Raw genomic sequence first — 19,060 nt, forward strand, 5'->3', positions numbered from 1 at the left:
TGCTTCTTAATGTCACATACAGCACCTCTGAACTCTTATCAAAGAGCTTCTAATTAATTTTCGGTCAATCAGTCATTTAGGTAGCTGTATTAGGTCTAGAGAAGATATGGCCAGAGGTAAGTGACAAAAGATTTTTGTAATTTCAGTGAAAATCTAAATGTTGAACCTCATAAAACCATTTGTTCTTGCAGTGATGTCAGACATCTGCACACAAAGAGACACACAAGCAGGTTGGAAAGAAATGACAGTGAATTGTCGGTAAGTTTTTATTAAACCTTAAGTACAAACTGCAAAAGTAAAAAACTGTCAATATAACCAACATGAGACTCTCTTTCCGAATGGAGGGAAAGGCCGAGATACGGCACTAATAAATTAAGTCACCAGAGACCCCACTGTGAACAAGTAGTTTATATTGTAGAAAATGGAAGAAACAAACAAAAAAAGAGAACTGAAGAACAAACAAAAAAATCCCATCAGAATAAAATATATTGTAAGGCCATAAAAACTTGACAACCACTTTATTTATGTTGAAAACACCCGACTTGGTATTTCATTAAATAGTCCTAAAACAGTTCAGTCTTCTGCAAGGGACAACAACCAACAAACTGGATTATAGGATTTTTCCTTGACAGTCACCACTGGCAAGCTCAGTGCAACATGAGTAGCTACTACATTTTTGTTGAATTTTCAGTAATGAAAATGTAAAAACCCATTTTTTTTTTTGTGAAGATATCTTTTTTCCCTTTTCTTTAAAAAAGTAAAGCTAAACAAACAAAACTAGGTTGGGGGCAGTTGTCGGCTACTCAATATCTTCTTTCTTAGTGATATAAGCAGCACTTAAAATTTTTATACACATTTACCAGAGCAACCCTGTAAGCGTCAAACTCACATGGATGAAGAAAGGGAAATGTAAGGCTTTTTCTTCATCAAGCACTCTCCTCTGAACATTTTCTCTATTTCTTCCTTCCTTTCTTTCTTACTTAACCCCAGAAAAAGGCTCAAGTATTTAAAGAAATTTACAGGATTATGTACAAAAAAGTTGATGTTTGTTTGTGTTGGACTTTTTTTTTTCCTCTCTCTAAAAATCACTCATAATATATCTGGAAAAGGGAAAATATGCAAAAGCCAAAAAAAAAAAAGGACGATGAAAGAAAACAAAAAACCTTGGATTTGATATTTCACATTTTACACTCTTTGACTAGTGGCTCTACTTGAGATAACACATCAGATCAACAAAAGTAAAAAAAAAAACAAACACAAAATAATAATAATAATATAATATAATAATTAATGTTTACTGGTACAGATGAAACAAGAGGACTGGAAGAATGGAATGTTAACACGATTGCACATCTAGAACCAGAAAAGCCTGGAAGCCTTTCTGCCCTGTGGGGTGGGGGGCGCGTGAGCTAGAAGTTAGCCGACAGCAGGCGCTAACCCCCAGATTTTTTACTTTTTGTGTTGTTATACAGTAATTATAACCAACAGCACCAATAGAAAGGATCTCCTCGCTAAGTATCAGGCACCGTTTTCACTTGCTAGCGAAGAGGGGATCCCTCCACACAACCAGGAAGTGAGGTGAGCGGTGACCTTTCACAGGTCAAGCAGCTGTAGCTCTGCCCCTCTCACATCCACCAATGAACAGAAACATCCACAATGATGAAAAAATAAAAACTACCAAAAACAAAGCTAAAATTTAAAATAGAACTTGGGGGAAAAAAACATAGCCAACCAACAGTAAACCAACATCGTCTTTCAAGTTTTTACCTTGCATCACCCACCCTCCTTAAAAAAATAAAACAAACAATGCAGGAACTGCATCAAAAGCACATAAAATCATAAAAAAAGGACTCTTCTTCCTCCAACCAAGGACAGAGAAGCTTTGGGTAACTACTTGATGTCATTTTCATTTCACAAAACAGGGGAGGAGGGGAAAAGAGGCAGCCTTTTCATTCGTCCCATGTTCACAGTTGAGTGACGCGTGATGAGAAGGAATCGGGGTTCAGTCTCAGGGGCGAGAGGAGGGCAGGAACGAGTGATGCAAGAAAAAGGTAACAAATGTAACCCATTTCAGTTAAGGAGGGTGGAGGTAAAGGGTAAAACAGGACCCGTCAAGTCTTCCTGTGAACGTCACACTTAATGCTTGTAATGTTGATTGGAGGAGGGGCAGGAGAGGAGAGGAGCGGTGGGGAGTGGGAGGATCTAAAATCATCCAGAATAAAAACAAATTCTTCTTTCACACTAGTGCAAAAAAGACATCTTGCTTTTCTTTTTTCCATTTTTTCTTTTTATAAACAAGCCTGTCATTACTAAAGGAGAAGTGAGTATTTTTGGAGATGGGGACTTTCAAAGCTCAAAAACAACCTGGAATATTAGGGGGGTGGAGGAGGAGGGATTGTTGATAGTGATCCTGCTTAATGTTAAAAAAAAAACAAAAAAACTGAGGGTTGGGAGAGATGGAGGGATGTGGGCACAGCACACAGAGGGGTGATGTCGAGGCGTCGCCCTCACGATACAGCCGCTGCCTTAGGTATGTGGCTGGAGGACAGGCGAGCCAAGGACACCTCTACAGTGGCGCGTTTTCGAGGCCCTCGCTTGGCCGGCGATGCTTTGGCAGGGCTTAAGCCGAGGCAGGGGTCCCCCTCTCCTCCACTGACGATGACTCCTCCACCGCTGCCTCCACCTCCGTTCTTCAACATGGCCCGACCACACACCTGGTTCACCAAACTGTTGATTTGCTCCTGTTTGGGAAAGACACAGAAAAAGTAAGATTTGAATTTATTCAGTTGTGAATGAGACGAATACATACAAACAACAACAAGGTAAATATTTATATGAGTGGAGAGGGAAAAAACACCTGGCTACTGATTATGTATATGTCAGAGAAAGTCTAAATCATGCATGCTTAGAATATTTAATTTATTAAAGTCACTGCTTTTAAAGATTTAAAAACTTTACAACTTAGAAAACCAAGACTTCTTCAGATACCTTCAAGTTAGAACCCATTTTAACTGTGATATAAAGACAACAGAGGAAGGAAATTTTGATTTAGTGAATATTTTGATCGACGCATACAAATCTAAATTCAACCGGAAACTGACTACTCGAATCTACTCCTGTTTACAATCACTTAATGACTCCTCCACTCTTTACATTAAATCCAAATGGGAAAGAGAAGCACAAACAACAATTTCAGAAGAGGAATGGCTAAACATTTGTAAAGTTCAAATGAGCACTTCCAGTTCAGGTCACTGGAGGGAATTTTCGTGGAAGAATATAATTCGATTATTTATCACTCCAAAAATTAAACAGCTTCAGAAAGGTCAGCCAAATTATGGTAGATGCTGGAGAGAATGTGGAAACGTTCAAGCGGATCACTGCCATGTTTTTTGGGATTGTCCGATTATACGATCTTATTGGAAGGATGTAGTAGAAGAAATTAAATTGATTATAGGCTTTGAGATAAAACTTGATTTCTGTACAGTCTACCTCGGTAATATCTCTCCTACAATCAGCGTTCCTGATAAATATCTGGTTAAAATAATGTTAGAAGCCAGTAAAAAAGCTATCACACGAAGATGGCTATTAAAGGACCCTCCGTCAAAAGAGGAGTGGATTGGAATTGTCAAAGAAATATATGACATGGAAAGACTGACTTTCTCCTTGAACCTGTGCATGGACAAATTTAATTCGTATTGGAGGAAATGGACAGCTAATATCGAGTGACTGCGCCTTCATCACAACAAGATCCGGTAACAGTTGCTGGACAGGACTAACCTCACGTACTGCTGGATATACTCTTTAGGTATTGATGAAGTGCCTAAGTAGGGAGACTTTTGCCTCACCTCAAGGTAGTGAAGAGATTGTGATCGGAGGGAGCTGCAAGAGCTGATATACTTATCTATCTATATTCACCTGGCTCTGGACTTGGCCCTGCCTCTTAATGTGTACACATGTACATTGTGATTTGCCTCACCCCCCTCCTTCTTCTTCCCATCTGTGCCTTTTGTGGTTTTTTGTGTTTTTTATATATATTGTAAAATAACTGATTCTATAAAAATAAAGTATAAAAAAAAGATTTAAAAACTTGAACCCAATGGGAATAGTGGTTCAATCTGTTTGGAGGGTCAATATATAATTGAGGGACTTTTGAAGTCCATGGGATACATCTTGCATATATTTTTTATTAATAGCATAAAACGAATGTTTTTTAAGTTCATTATGATCATGTCTTTACAAATTCCATAATTATTTATTATGGATACAACCACTTATTAATAAAAAATGACTGGATATCACTGAAATGTCAACTAAATGACCATCTGAATTTAATAACAACCACCTTCTAATTAGCTAAACAATAATAAAATGAGTTTATTCAAAAACAGTTTTGGTTGTGTTCTTTTTATTAAGTTGAGATAATCATGACAGATATTTATTTTTTGGCAATACATCAATTTTTATATGGAAAATAACAACTTGTATCTGTGTCTAAGAAATCACTTTAAACTAAGTTATCCATTACAAAAATATCTGTCAAGGAAGCGAGTTAATACCAGATCATATGACCTGCTCCACATGATGTCATTTCCTCCAGAAGAAAAGACTGACAAGACTCCAAGGCTTTCTGAGTTATTTAATAGAAAGTAATGTGTGAGTCAAGCGTGGATTTATGGCATGTCAACAGGTTTAGTACAATATCTTTAGAAATAATTTTTAATTTCAATTTTACTCAATTGTACACATAATATCTAGAAGAATCTTCCTGCAAAAATGCCATGTGGTGTTTGGTTATAGGCGGCCATGTTGATTTTAGTCCTGAAAACAGCAAAAATGTCAACTATGATACAAAAAGTCCCGCAATTATATACTGTATTTGGAGGATGAAGACTAACTGTGTGTGTGGTGGAGTAAATGTGAATTTTGGTTAGTTTGTTAGTTGTGAGAAATACAGCTCCCTAAATTATTTTGCAAAATGAAAAGTGAACACAGATCACAGAATTAAGGACTGATTTGTTTACAGAGTCTCTCCACCTCCTATGCTTACAGTTGTACCAAAATAAGGAAGATTAACATAAATTTGACTGATAGCATTTTTTTTTTTTAGTTTTTAAAAAATATATTGTGATACAATTATTGTGAATTCTTTCAAGCCCTACTATAAAGACATGTTTTCAAGTTAACAGCTTAATATACTAATTGTACTAAAAAACTAACTTACTTCTCAGCTGACATAATAAACGTGACCTCCTCTGGAAATGTTCTCATCAGTGGTGCTCTGAGGAAATTATTTTTGGACACTTTAAGCATACCCTTACACTAAAGTGTTACTTTTGATGAGTTTCAATAACGTTTTTGTTAATCCACCGTAAATACACACACTAGGACTGACACCACTGGCAGAAGAAGCGTCCATATATAAGCCCGGTTATGGTGAATAATCTACTTTGTAACCCTGGCTGATGTCTCCCCCGTCTGGACAGAGAGGGAACTGAAGCAAACGGTGGCAGCTCACCTCGTCGTATCGATACATCATCTTAAGGCCTCTGCAGGACTTGTGCTTCTCCACGTAGCGCAGGGCACACTCCAGACAGAAGACCACGTTGTCAGTCTCCTGAACCACCTGCACAGACGAGGCACCGGGAAAAAGACATTACCATAGAAACCAGGGCCTCGGCTCGGCTTATTACCTAGAAAGTGGGAACCCTGATAAATCATTTAAATGTCTTCTACTCCTACTCCTTTATGACACTGGCAAGTAGAAAGTGTGTCTGCATTCATTTCAGCTACGTTGCTGGAAAATTTCATCAACTTTCATCACTTGGTTGTTACAGTTTGGTTTAGATGCTTTTAAAATATTGAAACAGAAAATGCACTAGAGGAGTCTCACCTGCTAAATCTGATTATGTATAACAGGTGGAGTTACGACATCATTCATATAGATATAAGGTCACTAATCATGACTTCCTCAAACCATTCGTGTGTTAAGCTCTCACCATGGACAAGTAGCAAAGATGCTGACAGATTTGGCAGCGTCTCTCTGAGGACTCCAGTGCCAGCCATTTGCCACGGGGCTTCTTGCGTCCTTCGCCGGGCGCCAGGCTGCCGTCGTGTGTGCCGTAGCGGGCGGAGGAGAGCAAACCTGCCTGGTAAAGTTCCTGACGTTGTCGCATCTCAATGTTCCTGTTGGAACATCAAGAGATGCTAATTAAATAAGAGCCAGGAAGCCTCTGTTGCTACTGAGTGAAGCAGAAACTACCGCGGTGCAGTAAACTAGCTGATTGTTGCTACTCTGGGAAAACAGGAAGAGTCGGCCTCCTCTATTAAAAACATTCATTACGATCATAACTTGGATGGCCGTGCTACATTTTACTATTCACTATTCACAGACTGAATTCCACATTTTAAAGAAAGTATTATTGTGCATTCACAGAACAGCACATTTGGCCAGTAGAAGGTGACTTGATTAGCTCTATAAATCAACCAAAACATCCCAGCAATCAAGTCCAGTTGTTGAACTGATTTTAAAAAATACTAAAGAGCCCATTTTATGCTCATTTACAGGATTAGAATATTATTTTAGCGGTCAAACAGAATGCACTAACATGCTTTAATACTAAAAAAAAAACGTTATTTTTGTAGCATTTAGCTGTAGCATGTCTCTTTAAGGCCACTCTCCCAAAAAGCTTTGTCTACTCTGGCCAACTGACCCCAACAAAAGCGAGTCAAAAGGAAGTGCAGACACAGAGATGTAGCTCTAGTGAGGTAATCACGGTGCTCTGCAAGGAAACTGCTAATTCTGTTTGGAAGAAAAACTAGCTGCTAGGCAGGTATTATGCAGATGTGTTACACGGTGACATAAGTAGGTAACAGAAGAAAAGCCTTGACCTCAAACAGCTTTTAGGCAGCTAAGGAGCAGTGTTTTCTGAGGGAGGAAATCACTCCCTTCATGCGGACTTTGGGACCCTTTACTTTCACAGAAATGCTAGAACACACTCACAGAAAGGGAAACTCCCTCAAAGCATAATATAGGTTCTTTACACACACTCCTTATAAAGGGTCTCCGATGACCAAACTGATCTTTACTTTGACATCACTTTAGACTTCTGTCTCTAACTGCAAATAAAATTGGATTTGTAGCTTTGTTGTGCTTTTATATGTGTGTGTGCGGTGCTTTACGTGCCTGAGGTCTTTGAGTAGGGCGGAGATGGTGGTGAGGAGAAGGCCGTTGTCCCTCTTGGACTCAGCTGTGGCGATCTGATACAGTAGCTTCTCCATGGAGAAGGGTTTGGCTATACAACGACATTTCAGGTCCTGAGCAAAAAAATCACAACAGATTACAAATTATTTAATTATCATGAAATCATTAACAAGTTTATTTTTTGAATTTCTGTTCAGATGGAAATCAAAAACACAACACTTTTTCACCAAAACATCACTCATTTATTGAACCATTTTTGTCCATTTTTCAATGCTTTACACATATACAGTATTAGTCTGTTTATACAAGGTGTGGACTAATGAGCTCCAACAATGCAGACAATGTCCTGCAGAATCCAATAGTTTGCATAAAACCAAGGACTATGTAGGCTCAGATCTATATTTCCTGTAAAAATGTTATTTGGAAGAAAGTATTTCAGGCAGTGCACCACAATGCAGTACATTGTATGAATGTCATATTACCCTTGAGGACAATCTTGGTGTGGTTATGGATATGATGGTAATGCTGAAGGTATATGAACTTCCATCACCATAATGCCCATAATGACAGTAAGGAACATTTTCTTCTCTTCTATTACAGCTATAATGAGGTCTAATGGTCCAAACGGTTGCTCATGATCACAAAAAAAAAAAAAAAAAATCTAAATACACCCCCCAAGGAGACGCACGCCTGCAATTACTCCTTAAAGTTCAGCATGCCGACTGATTAGAGAATCAAGCTCTAGGTTCTAAGTTCATTTCAGTTTCAGCATAAATCAGAGCTTTATCCGCTGCAGTCCACCGAGGCCGGAGCTGAAAGGAATTAAAAAGCTGCAGCGAAACAAAACAAACAACTATCATGCAAAATCTGTCATTATTAATTCAGCGTGGACGGGCCTTGGCGCTGCTCGGCCCATTACTGATTTATATGCTGACCTTTGCGGCTTGGTAACCCAAGTTCATCCAGTGTGGTGTGGCAAAGTGCACCGTCTCAGACACGCTGTAGCCACAGCACACTTTAGAGACAAAGGCACCGGGGAAGCAGACCACAAACTGGCCACTCCGCTGGACCGTACGGTAAACCTTGATGCCTTCACGGCAGAGCACCTCTGGAGAGATCTGGAGGATTAAAGAGAGGGAGAGAAAGAAACGGTGTCATGTTTCTGTAGCCGTGTACTTCTGGTAATGCAGCAGATCCACAGAGTCAGACTGAATAAATGAAGGGCAGACTGCAGAAACTAACCATGATATTCTTCTCCAGCATTTCTAGTCCTGGGGTGCCATTGGCCTGAAGCAGTGTATGGACCACCTTGTCCAGCTTAGCCTTCTCCTCAGCAGGGACAGAATACCTGAAGACACACAGAGGCACCAGCACACATTCAAAATGCATTTCTCTTGTTTTATGTTTGATTTCTTTAGAGTCTCTTTAATTTGACATATTTTTCTAAATTTACATGAAACGGACAGAGTGTAGTGAGGTCACAGCTGTGTCCATACTCACCAAATGCAATCAGCACCAGTGTGTAAGTAATCAATATATGGAAGGCGATTTTGGTCTCGAGACCAGCATGAGGTAGAAAAGACCATGCCAATGTTTAGCCAGGGAATGGTCACCCCTGCAGAGAAGAGATGGATTGAGAAAGAGAAGCAAGAAGATTAATAGCAACAGATTTCTGGACCACACACTTCAAACTATGTTACAAATTACTAAGTGGTTTCACTTCTGGAGAGAAATCTGCAGCTCTTCTTAGCTTTAGTCTGCTATCAGGCTGCTGCGACCACTACACTGCATGAAACAGCCTTTCTAAGTGTACATCCTCACCAGGCACAGCACCCAGATGCCTCAGTATGGATCCAGAGTTATTGGGGAGGACAGTGAGGTTCCATCCATGTCTGAGGAGAGGAGCAAAAGGAGTCATTTCTTGATTTCAAAGAATTTCTGAGTCACGCATACTAAATACCAACAGCTAAACAGCACCTCTGTGGTTCCTCTTCAGGAAGCAGAGTTACTCTCATAGATTCATGACAGAGATCTTCATGATAACTGGTCAAAGCTACAGTCGCACAATACAGGAGGTCCTCGGTTTACGACATCATCGGTCTATGGCTTTTATCATTACGTCGGAGCTGGATATGTGGAACTAGTTGATGCGTGGAGCGGATGAATACATTGTCACACGGCGCTGTAAGACAACTTTGTTTACATTCTCCAATTGTACGTGACCTTGGATTGTGCTACACTCACTAACTTTTTGCCTTTCATTATGGATCATAAGTGTAAGTCAGACTCTTCTGATGCGTCGAACAAAAGGAAAGCCATCTCAATGGAAGTGAAATTATATGGAACAAAATGCTCGGAATAGGGTGAAACACTGATGAGCATCAGTCAAGTTATAAAAACAGTGGAACGTATTGTAGCGACCCTCCGTGATGAATGAGTGAGACTTTATCTGGTTCTCTGGTCGCTTATTGAACCTTCACACAGGATACTCTGGGCTGTAGTCAACGCCAAAATAACTACAAAAACCTGAGAACTTAGCTCCAGAATTAGCCGCAGTTCCCAGCTCTCTCACTCGACACAAAAACACACACACACACACACACACACACACACACACACACACACACACACACACACACACACACACACACACACACACACACACACACACACACACACACACACACACACACACACACACACACACACACACACACACACACGCTCGGCACGGAGCAACACACACACTACTGCTGACTCTCAGCCAATCAGAGGTGAGCTAACTAAACATGGCACATTCACTGACATTAAGTAAATCTCAAACTGAACAATAAACACTAAAACCTCAACATCAACAACAATATGAGTCCATTACAATATTCTGTTTTCTTCTTGAAAAATGAGTCATACATGCATGAAAGTCGTTGGTATTCATGACTTTTCCAAAGAACTGATCATAACGTGATGCACGTAATGACTTTGTTAACATTTTTGCCAGAGTTCCGACTTACGGTGAAAATCGACTTACATCAGACTGTTGGAACGGAACTCTGACTTAAGTCGAGGACCCCCTGTAATGGCAGAATATTTTGTCCAAAGTTATTAGGTAGACAGGAGATACTTACTTTGAAAATGGCTCTGACTTTCCTGTGGGGAAACCACTGCCATGTGTACTGGTGTCCACCTTCCCACAATGCACTGCCACGTGGCTGTCCCTATGCTCCACGATCCTCCAGTATTCTTGCTGCAAGAGGAAAAAGGGAAAGTTTCAGGTATGGCACACACATTTGTTGATAATTGCAAAAATGCTTCTAGCTGATGTCTGTAAGAAGTTTTGAATTGTTCTTTATTATATAGCAATAATTAAATGCTTTGCTTAAAAAACTAAAGTACATCCTTTTAGGTCAAACCACTAAAAGCTGTTGCAGAGAAAGCAGTTTAACTCTCAGTACAAGTGTGTGATTAAGGCATTCACATTCTGACCTCAACCTCAGCAGCTCCTGGCTCCTTGTTAAAGCACATTGTCATGGTGTTCCGGGCTATCCTGAAGAAGTTGGTCAAAGACACCGATTTCCCCTGCAACAAGGAGACATGAAACATCATGAGTCACAGCACTCTAAATATTTATAGTATTTGGTCATGGAAAAGCAACTACAGGGAACCAAGAGTGGAATGTGAATAAAAAATGAGCAAAGAAAACACTGCTTGGACATCAGTAACTTCTCCTCTTTCCCACTTTGTGTTTTCATGAGTTGAATGAATACATTCTGGGAAAAAGACTGCATGCATGTTCACAGTCAAACGTATGAGCTGCACATGTGTTTGAATGCTTCTTTACAAGGTTCCACCTCTGTGCCTCCTTCTATTAGTCTCAGACACATTTCCCCTGGATTTGACCCTCTCTCCCATGGACACTCCTCCTGCAGAGAATCTTTGAAAGTGACCATAAATCTGCCAGTTCCAGGCCTGGAGATATACAGGCCCTGCTGAAAAATGACCTTGTGGATACCTTAATGCTCAAAGTGACAGTTTGTCTTTCTTTTCTTTTTTCCTCCTTAGGTGTCCAGATGTTCTCAAACAGGGACCAATCTTGATTTTTTTTTTTTATGATTGCATGAGCTGCAAGGTTGTAAAATAATGCAGCTAAATGATAAAGCAAAACGGCAACCTTGTAAGCGCTGACAGGACTTTCTTTATTCCACTTAGTAGCAGCACTTTTCTGAGCTTTTCCTGCTGTAATTAGAGTTAATTACACCCATGACATGCACTTTGTTCTCTTGATAGAAAAAAAGTGAAATTGAACCTCCTCTTGGGGGCCACTCGTAATGAAAAATGCATACAAATCTGAGCTGGGCAGAAAAGTGATGAGTCATATTTTGACAGGCCTGCCCTGCCAGGACGGTGACGGCCATTCACATGTCAGGACGCTGAATAGTCGCTCCATAACTCAGAACTCTATGGACTGTACAGGGTCATGTCTGTTGACAATATCTCAGCTCTTCAGAGGGAGGTCATATACAGGGATTTTGTTACCAAAGGAACTGGGAGGGGGGGAATCAAATGAGATCCAGATTTGAGATGGGTGGGGTATAGCGTGAGAGACAGCCAACAGAACCAAAGTTATCTTAATTACAAAAACAGTTATCGTTTCACCTCTTCAAGATGCTGCGGCAAAATGCAGCATGAATGAAGTAGGTTTTTATGCATACAGTGTGCATGACAGAACTGCATTTTTTTTTTTTTTTTTTTACATGTGCATGAAGCACTAAGCCTTGCAGCTGGGGGTACAATAGCTTGGCAGAGTGTTTGGCAGGAGGACGGTGCATGAGGGGAGCGGGTTTGGAGAGGAAAGAGAGGGCCGACGAGAGGCCTGGAGATTTGCGAAATGGCTACGAGCAAGGACATCGGCTGAAGGAGAGAAGCCATGGGGAGAGGGGGCTGGATTAAAACGGAGCTGAGGGGCGGCGAGGGCTTTGGAAGGCGGGGCTTTTATGAAGGGGGCGGGGCAGGGGTTGTTTAGGGGAAGGGCTGTTTTTTTGGGGGGGGGCTGCCTTTTCTCTGACCTACATTTCAGCCAGCCAAAATCAACAAAGCTGCCAGTAGGCCGCAGAGGTGGGAACACATCCTGAGAGCATATACACACACATGAGCAACACTACTGACCAGCTCACCACACACACGGCCGGACAGAAATATTCAACAAAACCACAAGACGTTTAAGGTACAAAAACTGCTGTCTTTCACTCTCACACACAAAGAACTGTTTTTTTCCCCCATAGTTGCACAAGTGCTGCTACATGTACACAGGTGTGCAAACTCCTTTAGTTTGCTTTTATACTCCACAAACTGTTAGAGAGTTAACAGCATGATAATGTTACCAAGAACAGAATTTCAATAGGCATTAACATCTTTGCTTTTAGCACCACGCCAACATTCTCCCTAAGTGCAAACCAGCCACTGTGTGTTGTAGCAGTTCAGAGCAGAAGAGGAAGATAAGGTGCATATTTTACTTAAGAGCTGACACAGAGATATGAAAACATTAAGAGTCTGCACTATGAAAGGTGCAGACTCCTAGCACCTCATGTGCGACGTTAGTCTTGATTCAGATAGTAGTGAGATGGCAGAGACCTGACTGAGCAGTAATAATGCCTTTGAAGAGCACTCAAGCACCGACAACAGACGACAGCTATAATCACACGGGCATTAACTGTATAAACACGATAATATGAATAATGTTTGAATCAAGGGCTAAACAAACCCGATAACGGGTGCCAAAATATGAGACGGTCACACCCATAATGAAGCAACATTCAGAGATGCTTGTACACCTCAGGGCTACTAAAGATGTAAAGATGGCAAACTAAACTGCTGACCTTTAAACAGTAGTCAATAACAGCTTTAAGAACAATTACAGACTTAATATTATTAAGAAGAAAGAAAAGCAAATAAAGATCACTGAAAAGAAATGACACACCATAACAGTAAACTGTGAATCAATTTCAATATTAGCTATTACTTTGTACATATCATCTATCTTATCATGCATGTATCCAACTGTGTGTTAAATGTTCGTTGTTTCCCACCCTCCTCTTCTCCCATCCCTCCCCTTCTACCTCTACCTCTCTACCTCTTCTGTCCGTCTCTCAACCCACCGGCCAGCAGGCAGATGGGTCCCCCCATATAAAGAGTCGGGTTCTGCTCAAGGTTTTTTCCCTGTTAAAAGGGTGTTTTTCTTGCCACTTTCGCCTTAGGGCTTGTTCTGGGGGTTCAGCCATATGGGTTCTGTAAAGCGTCTTGAGACAATCTGACCTGCATTTGACGCTATATAAATAAAACTGAATTGAATTGACACTTATATGCCTCTTGTCTGTTTGCTTCAAATGTGTGGCATAAACAGCCAATGTCTTCTCCATCCTCACCTTGTAAATACATTTGTGCTGGTCACTGAGAACGCCCCTGTCCTCCTCCTCCTGCTGCTCCTCCCCATGCTGCCTCTCCTCTTTGCCTTGTTTTTCCTGAGCGAAGAGCCGGCGCCGGCCCGCTTTGACCTGAGCCTCTAGCTCCTTCAGACGGTGAAACACTCCATTGGTGCGGTGGTGCCCTGTCGTCGCTCCCACTAATCCACCCACCAGCCCATTTTTGGGCTCGTAGCGTGGCAGCGAGAGTGCGCTAGGTGCTGAGGAATCCGAAAGACCCTCCAGAGGGCCCCGGCGAGACTCCAGGTTCTTTTTCTCCTGCAGCACCTCAGCCTGCAGTCGGAGGCGCTCTTCAGCACTGAGCGAGTCATAGGAGAGGATGTACTGGAGGTAGGCCTCCTGCAGCTTGGCCAGCCGGTCCTGTGCCGATTTAGGGATGCGCAGGAGGTCGGCGAGCTTGGTCCACTTCTTCAGGTCCATCACCTGCTGCATGCCGCCCATGTCATTGATGAGCTGGAAAAAACGTGACAGGTCCACTTCACAGCCACCTGAATGGATCAGAAGGACAGGGAGAAGGTCAGTTTAAAAGAACAACAGCAGTGAGCTTCATGTGGTTAAATACCAACAGTTTTAATAGAATGAAACATGTCTGAAAGATTAGCTTGAAAATCAACATGACAGAAATTTTAACCCATTCAACAAAGATATGTGGGCCTACAGAAATAGTCTATTTTCACTTTTATAATAACAAAAAATCGAGTCAAGAAGACTGCCATCTTGGACCATCTGCTCCTTTGGCAAAACATGCCATTTTCTCCAGCCCAGTTCATTTTATTTGAAACGGCCAATTCACCTTTTAAAAATGATCTGAACCAACAGTGTGCCAAACACAGGCACAAATTACTGTTAATGTAGAACTGATCTGCTGGGGACAGTAAAGGAAGTCGTTTGGAACCATGGTGTCCTGGCTGGCTGAAGCTGCTCCACTGTGGATCGCTGGCTGCCAGGTCTCTCTGGCTAACAGCCGCATACCAACAGTACTCACACTGGGCTAATGTGTACGAAGCTGTATATAAAAGCTACAAACACAGCACAACAAATCCATAAAACCAAGCGGTGTAAAACTATCAAATTTCAACAACCGTGTATCTGCATGCACAGGAGCATTTGTGCATGCAGAAAACTCACATACGGATTCTGTCTGAACTGGGGCTGTTTAAATGCTCATAAAACGGTGATGTCATTGGGAGAAACGGAAGGTGACAGGGCAATCTGGGAGAAATATTGTTTTCGTTGGTCGTCAGGCTCCTTGCCGAGTTGTTCCACATTGTTACAGTCATCTATAAAAAGAATCGGGTATAAAATGGGGTGAAATGCGACGGGAGCTTTCAGAACACCACTGATGCCAACGGGAACAACAATATTTGTGACACTTGCATATGGACTGCTTTCATTCATGGCTTTAAAGAGCCCAGAAAGAGTGACAAAATAGTTAAGCCGCAGGAAATTGAGAGTTTAAACCACCGTTTTATGTTATTGTGTTTTATCTTATTATGATGTGAAGAGTCTAGTTTATCATCTTGATATCTTTACTTTCAAAAACAGCTATCAAATAAAAATAATCATGAGTATACACAATGCTAAGAGGGGCCTCAATTTGTAATTGGAAGTCTGACTTTAATTCACTCCTGTAAAATCAATCGCTCTGGTCCTCTGTGGCAGCCTGCAGGAAAGAACCTGTGGCTTACTGCTTAGTTAATTTAAGCAATACAGGAAGCATTTTTGTTGACTAAATTGTCTTGCATACATTCACATATACGTGTGTGTGTGTGTGTTTGGCTCACTTACCAATGACAGGTGGCTCATCCATGGTAATGCCCTGAGATTTAAGGTGCTTGCGGATGCAAGCCAGACGCTGCACATTGGGGCCCCAGCGCCGGCCCAGCATGTGGACCCTCTGCACCTGTGTAACAAAGCGCATCTCCTCGCTCAGCTTGCACTCTGGCCGCCAGTCTGGTGGGGGCACCACACGGCACATGCCAGACACCTCGGCCTGTTCCCTCACTGCATCCAAGTACACCAGGGGGTCCTGGAACTCCCTCTGAGCTGGTCGGAAGACAGGGACCTCACCCAGCGCTGGCCAGCCCTCTGGTTTGCTCCGCTGGCGCTCCCACTCCTTCTCCTGCTCACGTTCCTTCTGGCGCGTCATCTCTTTCTCACGCTCCCAATCCTTGTCACGGTCAGCGGGCCGCGATGCTGCTGGTTTGAGCTGTCCAGGGCTGTTGGTGGAAGTAAGATGAGAGGAGGTGGAGGAGGACGAGGACACAGAGGTCTGTTGGAGGTCTGAGGTAGTGCTGGCACGACTGGGATTCGGCGAGTGATTCTGGCCTAATGAGGGGGAGGAAGAGGAGGAGCTCCGACTGTGAGACCTGCTCTGCTGCTGCTGTGCTTGTCGTATCAACATCAGCTTGCCAGCCGATGCCCGCTTCGGTCGCTGGTTCACCGGTTCCACGCTGGCTGCTGGTGTACAAGGAGGTGGGGTTTGTTGAGGAGGGGGAGTAGAGGGTGGAAGTGGGGTAACAGGCTGAGTTTGTTTAGGGGAAGGGGTCGTTTCTGATTCATGTCCATTAGAAACTGGAGTGGTGGGGGTGGAGTTTTGTGTGGTAGCTTTCTCTTGATTGGCCACCTTCTTGCTGCTGCTGCGCGTCTCCAGAGGCGTGGTCTGAATCTTGGCCTTCTTGGCTTCAGTGCCAGTTGTTTTGGCTTTCTGCTCAACAACCACTGTCCCCACCGAGTTGAGCACCACCTCCAGACGCCGTTTGGAGTTGCGCAGTCCTTCTCGACCTGGACACTCCCCCTGGCCCTGCTGGCACTGTCTCTGCCCGTCCTCCTTGGCCACGGTGTTGTGCCGCTGCCCATTTAGCCTACCGTTGAGTCGGGGGCTGGCAGTCACATTGTGCAGCCCATTGGATAGTAGCACCTGTTTGCGGGTTTTTGCATTGCTGTGGTGGGCTGGTGCCACTGCTTTTCCTGAGTTGGCCAGCCCATTGCTGGCTGCTGGCTGGCTGTGCTGATTGTGATTGTTCGCTGACGATGGTGCCGAGGCGGCGCTGTTGTGTTTGTTGCTGCTGCTGAGTTTGGTTTTCTTGCCCAGTTCTTTCTGTTTGGCTTTGGTGTAGGTGACGTGGCCCTTGGACACGGTGGCTGTGTACTTCTTCACAGTTTTGGACGGCAGTCGGAAGTCACGGCTCTTTTTGGCACCACTGACAGCTTGTGCCGAGCCTACCCGCGTCAGCCCATTCACTTTAGAGACCTGAGATCCACAGAAAGAGAGAGGGCATATTAGACCAACAGAACAAAGTTGTACCACAATACTGTGCATTGATATATATGAAAAGGAATCTTTGTTGGAAACGAAGCTGATACAACTTAAATCTGAAAGAATCTAGTCTGCTTTGGATCTTACACCTGTCAGTGATAATACTGTTGCAGGAAACACAGTATAAATGCTAAAAATTTCCCCAAATGTCCCCCCCCACACACACACATAAAATTATCAGAAAGTACAATCTAACACATGCAGGGACGTGGGCGCACCCACACTCCACAATGATGAGGCTGTGCAGTGCATTTGGCCGGTCAGACCAAAGCTATTTGTGGTAACCTACGCTATTCATTAGAGAACCAATCATCGGTCTAGATTACTATACTTTCAAACGCATTGCACTTTTGTAAACTGCAGTTTAAACTGCTGTCAACACAATGGCTGAGATTTAGAAAAGGATATGTGCAAACCAAAACCAAAACCACTACATCCCGAGATAAACAACAGTTTAGAACGAGCAGAAAAAAAGGAGATGGGAGACATGAAATGGAAAGCAGGGTCGACTCCATGGTTTCTGCTAGCAGATGGCTGGACAGTATGAGGCAGAAGGTCATTGGAATGGAATAAAATCCTATCCGGGCGCATAAAAATAGCCTTTTATTTGCTATGGGCTTTCTAAAATGCTCAAATTCAATTTTTGTGCTACAAATAAAGGTCCTGTGTGTGCTTAAATGTGCACATATGTGAGAGGGCTGGAGACCGAGAAAGAAGGCAAAAAATGTGCATGTGCACATATGTGAGTGAAGTATTTAAGACCCGCAGCTGTAGATCTGAGGTTTGGTACAGTGGTGTCTAGTTCCACGGCTGGTTTGCTGGGTACAGCTGTGGAAAGAAACGCGGTCATTCTCCGCCTCAGTTCAAAGAGCTTTACAGCCGGCTGTACATGTTAAAATCCATTGTGTACTTCTGGCTGTTTTTCCATTTGTGTCGGTCTCACAGTCTGGCTTTTTTTCTGATGTGCCCACTTTTTTTTTTTACCCACTTTCACTCTCTCCATCACTTCATTCCCTGCATCTCCTCCATATATACTTCCCTTGTATGCATTTCTAAGAATATCCATTTCCCTCTCTTCCTCCTCATCTCTGTGTTGTTTTCATGGCCCACTTTCATTGCTGCCAGGAGTTTCTCACTCCTTTTTTCTCTCTTCCTTTCTACCTTCCTTTTGATCGGTGTGTGCGCTGCGCTAGAGAGGACCCAGCAGAGTGTTAGAAGAGCTTGTAAAGTTAAAGATCAATATTTGCTTGCCAAAATATGAATGGTTTGAGCTCGAGGATATGTTTCTGTACTTGTGCTCAAAATAAGTGGGATAATTTTGTGTCCTGCTGCATTTTGTTACGTGTTATTTTGAAAACATTTGCAACAAAAGCAGGTTTTTTTTCCCATGTCTCTCTGCTCAAGTTTCTAAAACGAGCATACAAAGTAGGGATATGGAGCCCTGATTTTTATCTGAAAAACATGAAAGAGGAATCGCATCTATGTTTCACTGCCATCGATCTCCTGTGTCTGTGTGTCCTTCTGTTTAGACTAGCTGGAAGTGAACCACAGGAGCAAGAAAGGAGGGAGGATGGGAGAGATGGAGTTATCAATCACAGCCGGGGCGCCACAGGAGGGAGGTGACAGCCGGCCCATTGACAGGTTTGCCTTTGAAGGGCTCTCATGTCACGTGTGTGTGTGTGTGTGTGTGTGTGTGTGTGTGTGTGTGTCTGCGCGTGTGTGTGCATGCGCATGTATTGTATTGTGTTCGTCTCAGGTGGCGGGGGGCCGACACAAAGACCAGGCCATTAAAAGATAAGGGGGGACTGAAACCTAACCCTGTCTCTGTCAATCACTCCCACCTCCTCAACACACATACACACTCTTGCCACACAATGGAAAAAACACAGGGTGACAAGGAAAGAGGGAGGACAGAAGAAGCAGTGGTGAAGGAGTGAGGAGAGGAGAGGGGTGAGAGAGATACAGAACAGAAAGCACCAAAGATATGAGGGGATAAAGGAAGGCTGCACAGCTTTTAAATACCCATGAACACTGCTTTCATGACACATAGCTACTGTGTTTCTC

At 42.8% G+C, this 19,060-nt stretch overlaps 1 protein-coding gene across 1 annotated transcript in view; it reads right to left on the reverse strand.

The window, feature by feature from the left end:
- Positions 1-231: 231 nt before the first annotated feature.
- jarid2b (jumonji, AT rich interactive domain 2b) overlaps positions 232-19,060 on the reverse strand; it is a 108,774-nt gene continuing 89,945 nt past the window's right edge. Inside the window, exons 7-18 of the mRNA XM_022210147.2 lie at positions 15,466-16,930; positions 13,621-14,165; positions 10,685-10,777; positions 10,327-10,445; positions 9,023-9,093; positions 8,702-8,816; positions 8,444-8,549; positions 8,137-8,319; positions 7,184-7,314; positions 5,997-6,183; positions 5,516-5,623; positions 232-2,741 (exon numbers count right to left, since the gene is read on the reverse strand). Of these exons, the coding sequence (XP_022065839.1) occupies positions 2,508-2,741; positions 5,516-5,623; positions 5,997-6,183; positions 7,184-7,314; positions 8,137-8,319; positions 8,444-8,549; positions 8,702-8,816; positions 9,023-9,093; positions 10,327-10,445; positions 10,685-10,777; positions 13,621-14,165; positions 15,466-16,930 (3,357 nt within the window). The 3' untranslated portion in view covers positions 232-2,507. The remainder of the gene's footprint in view (positions 2,742-5,515; positions 5,624-5,996; positions 6,184-7,183; positions 7,315-8,136; positions 8,320-8,443; positions 8,550-8,701; positions 8,817-9,022; positions 9,094-10,326; positions 10,446-10,684; positions 10,778-13,620; positions 14,166-15,465; positions 16,931-19,060) is intronic.

This window comes from Acanthochromis polyacanthus, chromosome 11 (genome assembly GCF_021347895.1).
Source record: "Acanthochromis polyacanthus isolate Apoly-LR-REF ecotype Palm Island chromosome 11, KAUST_Apoly_ChrSc, whole genome shotgun sequence".
Lineage (NCBI taxonomy): Eukaryota > Metazoa > Chordata > Actinopteri > Pomacentridae > Acanthochromis > Acanthochromis polyacanthus.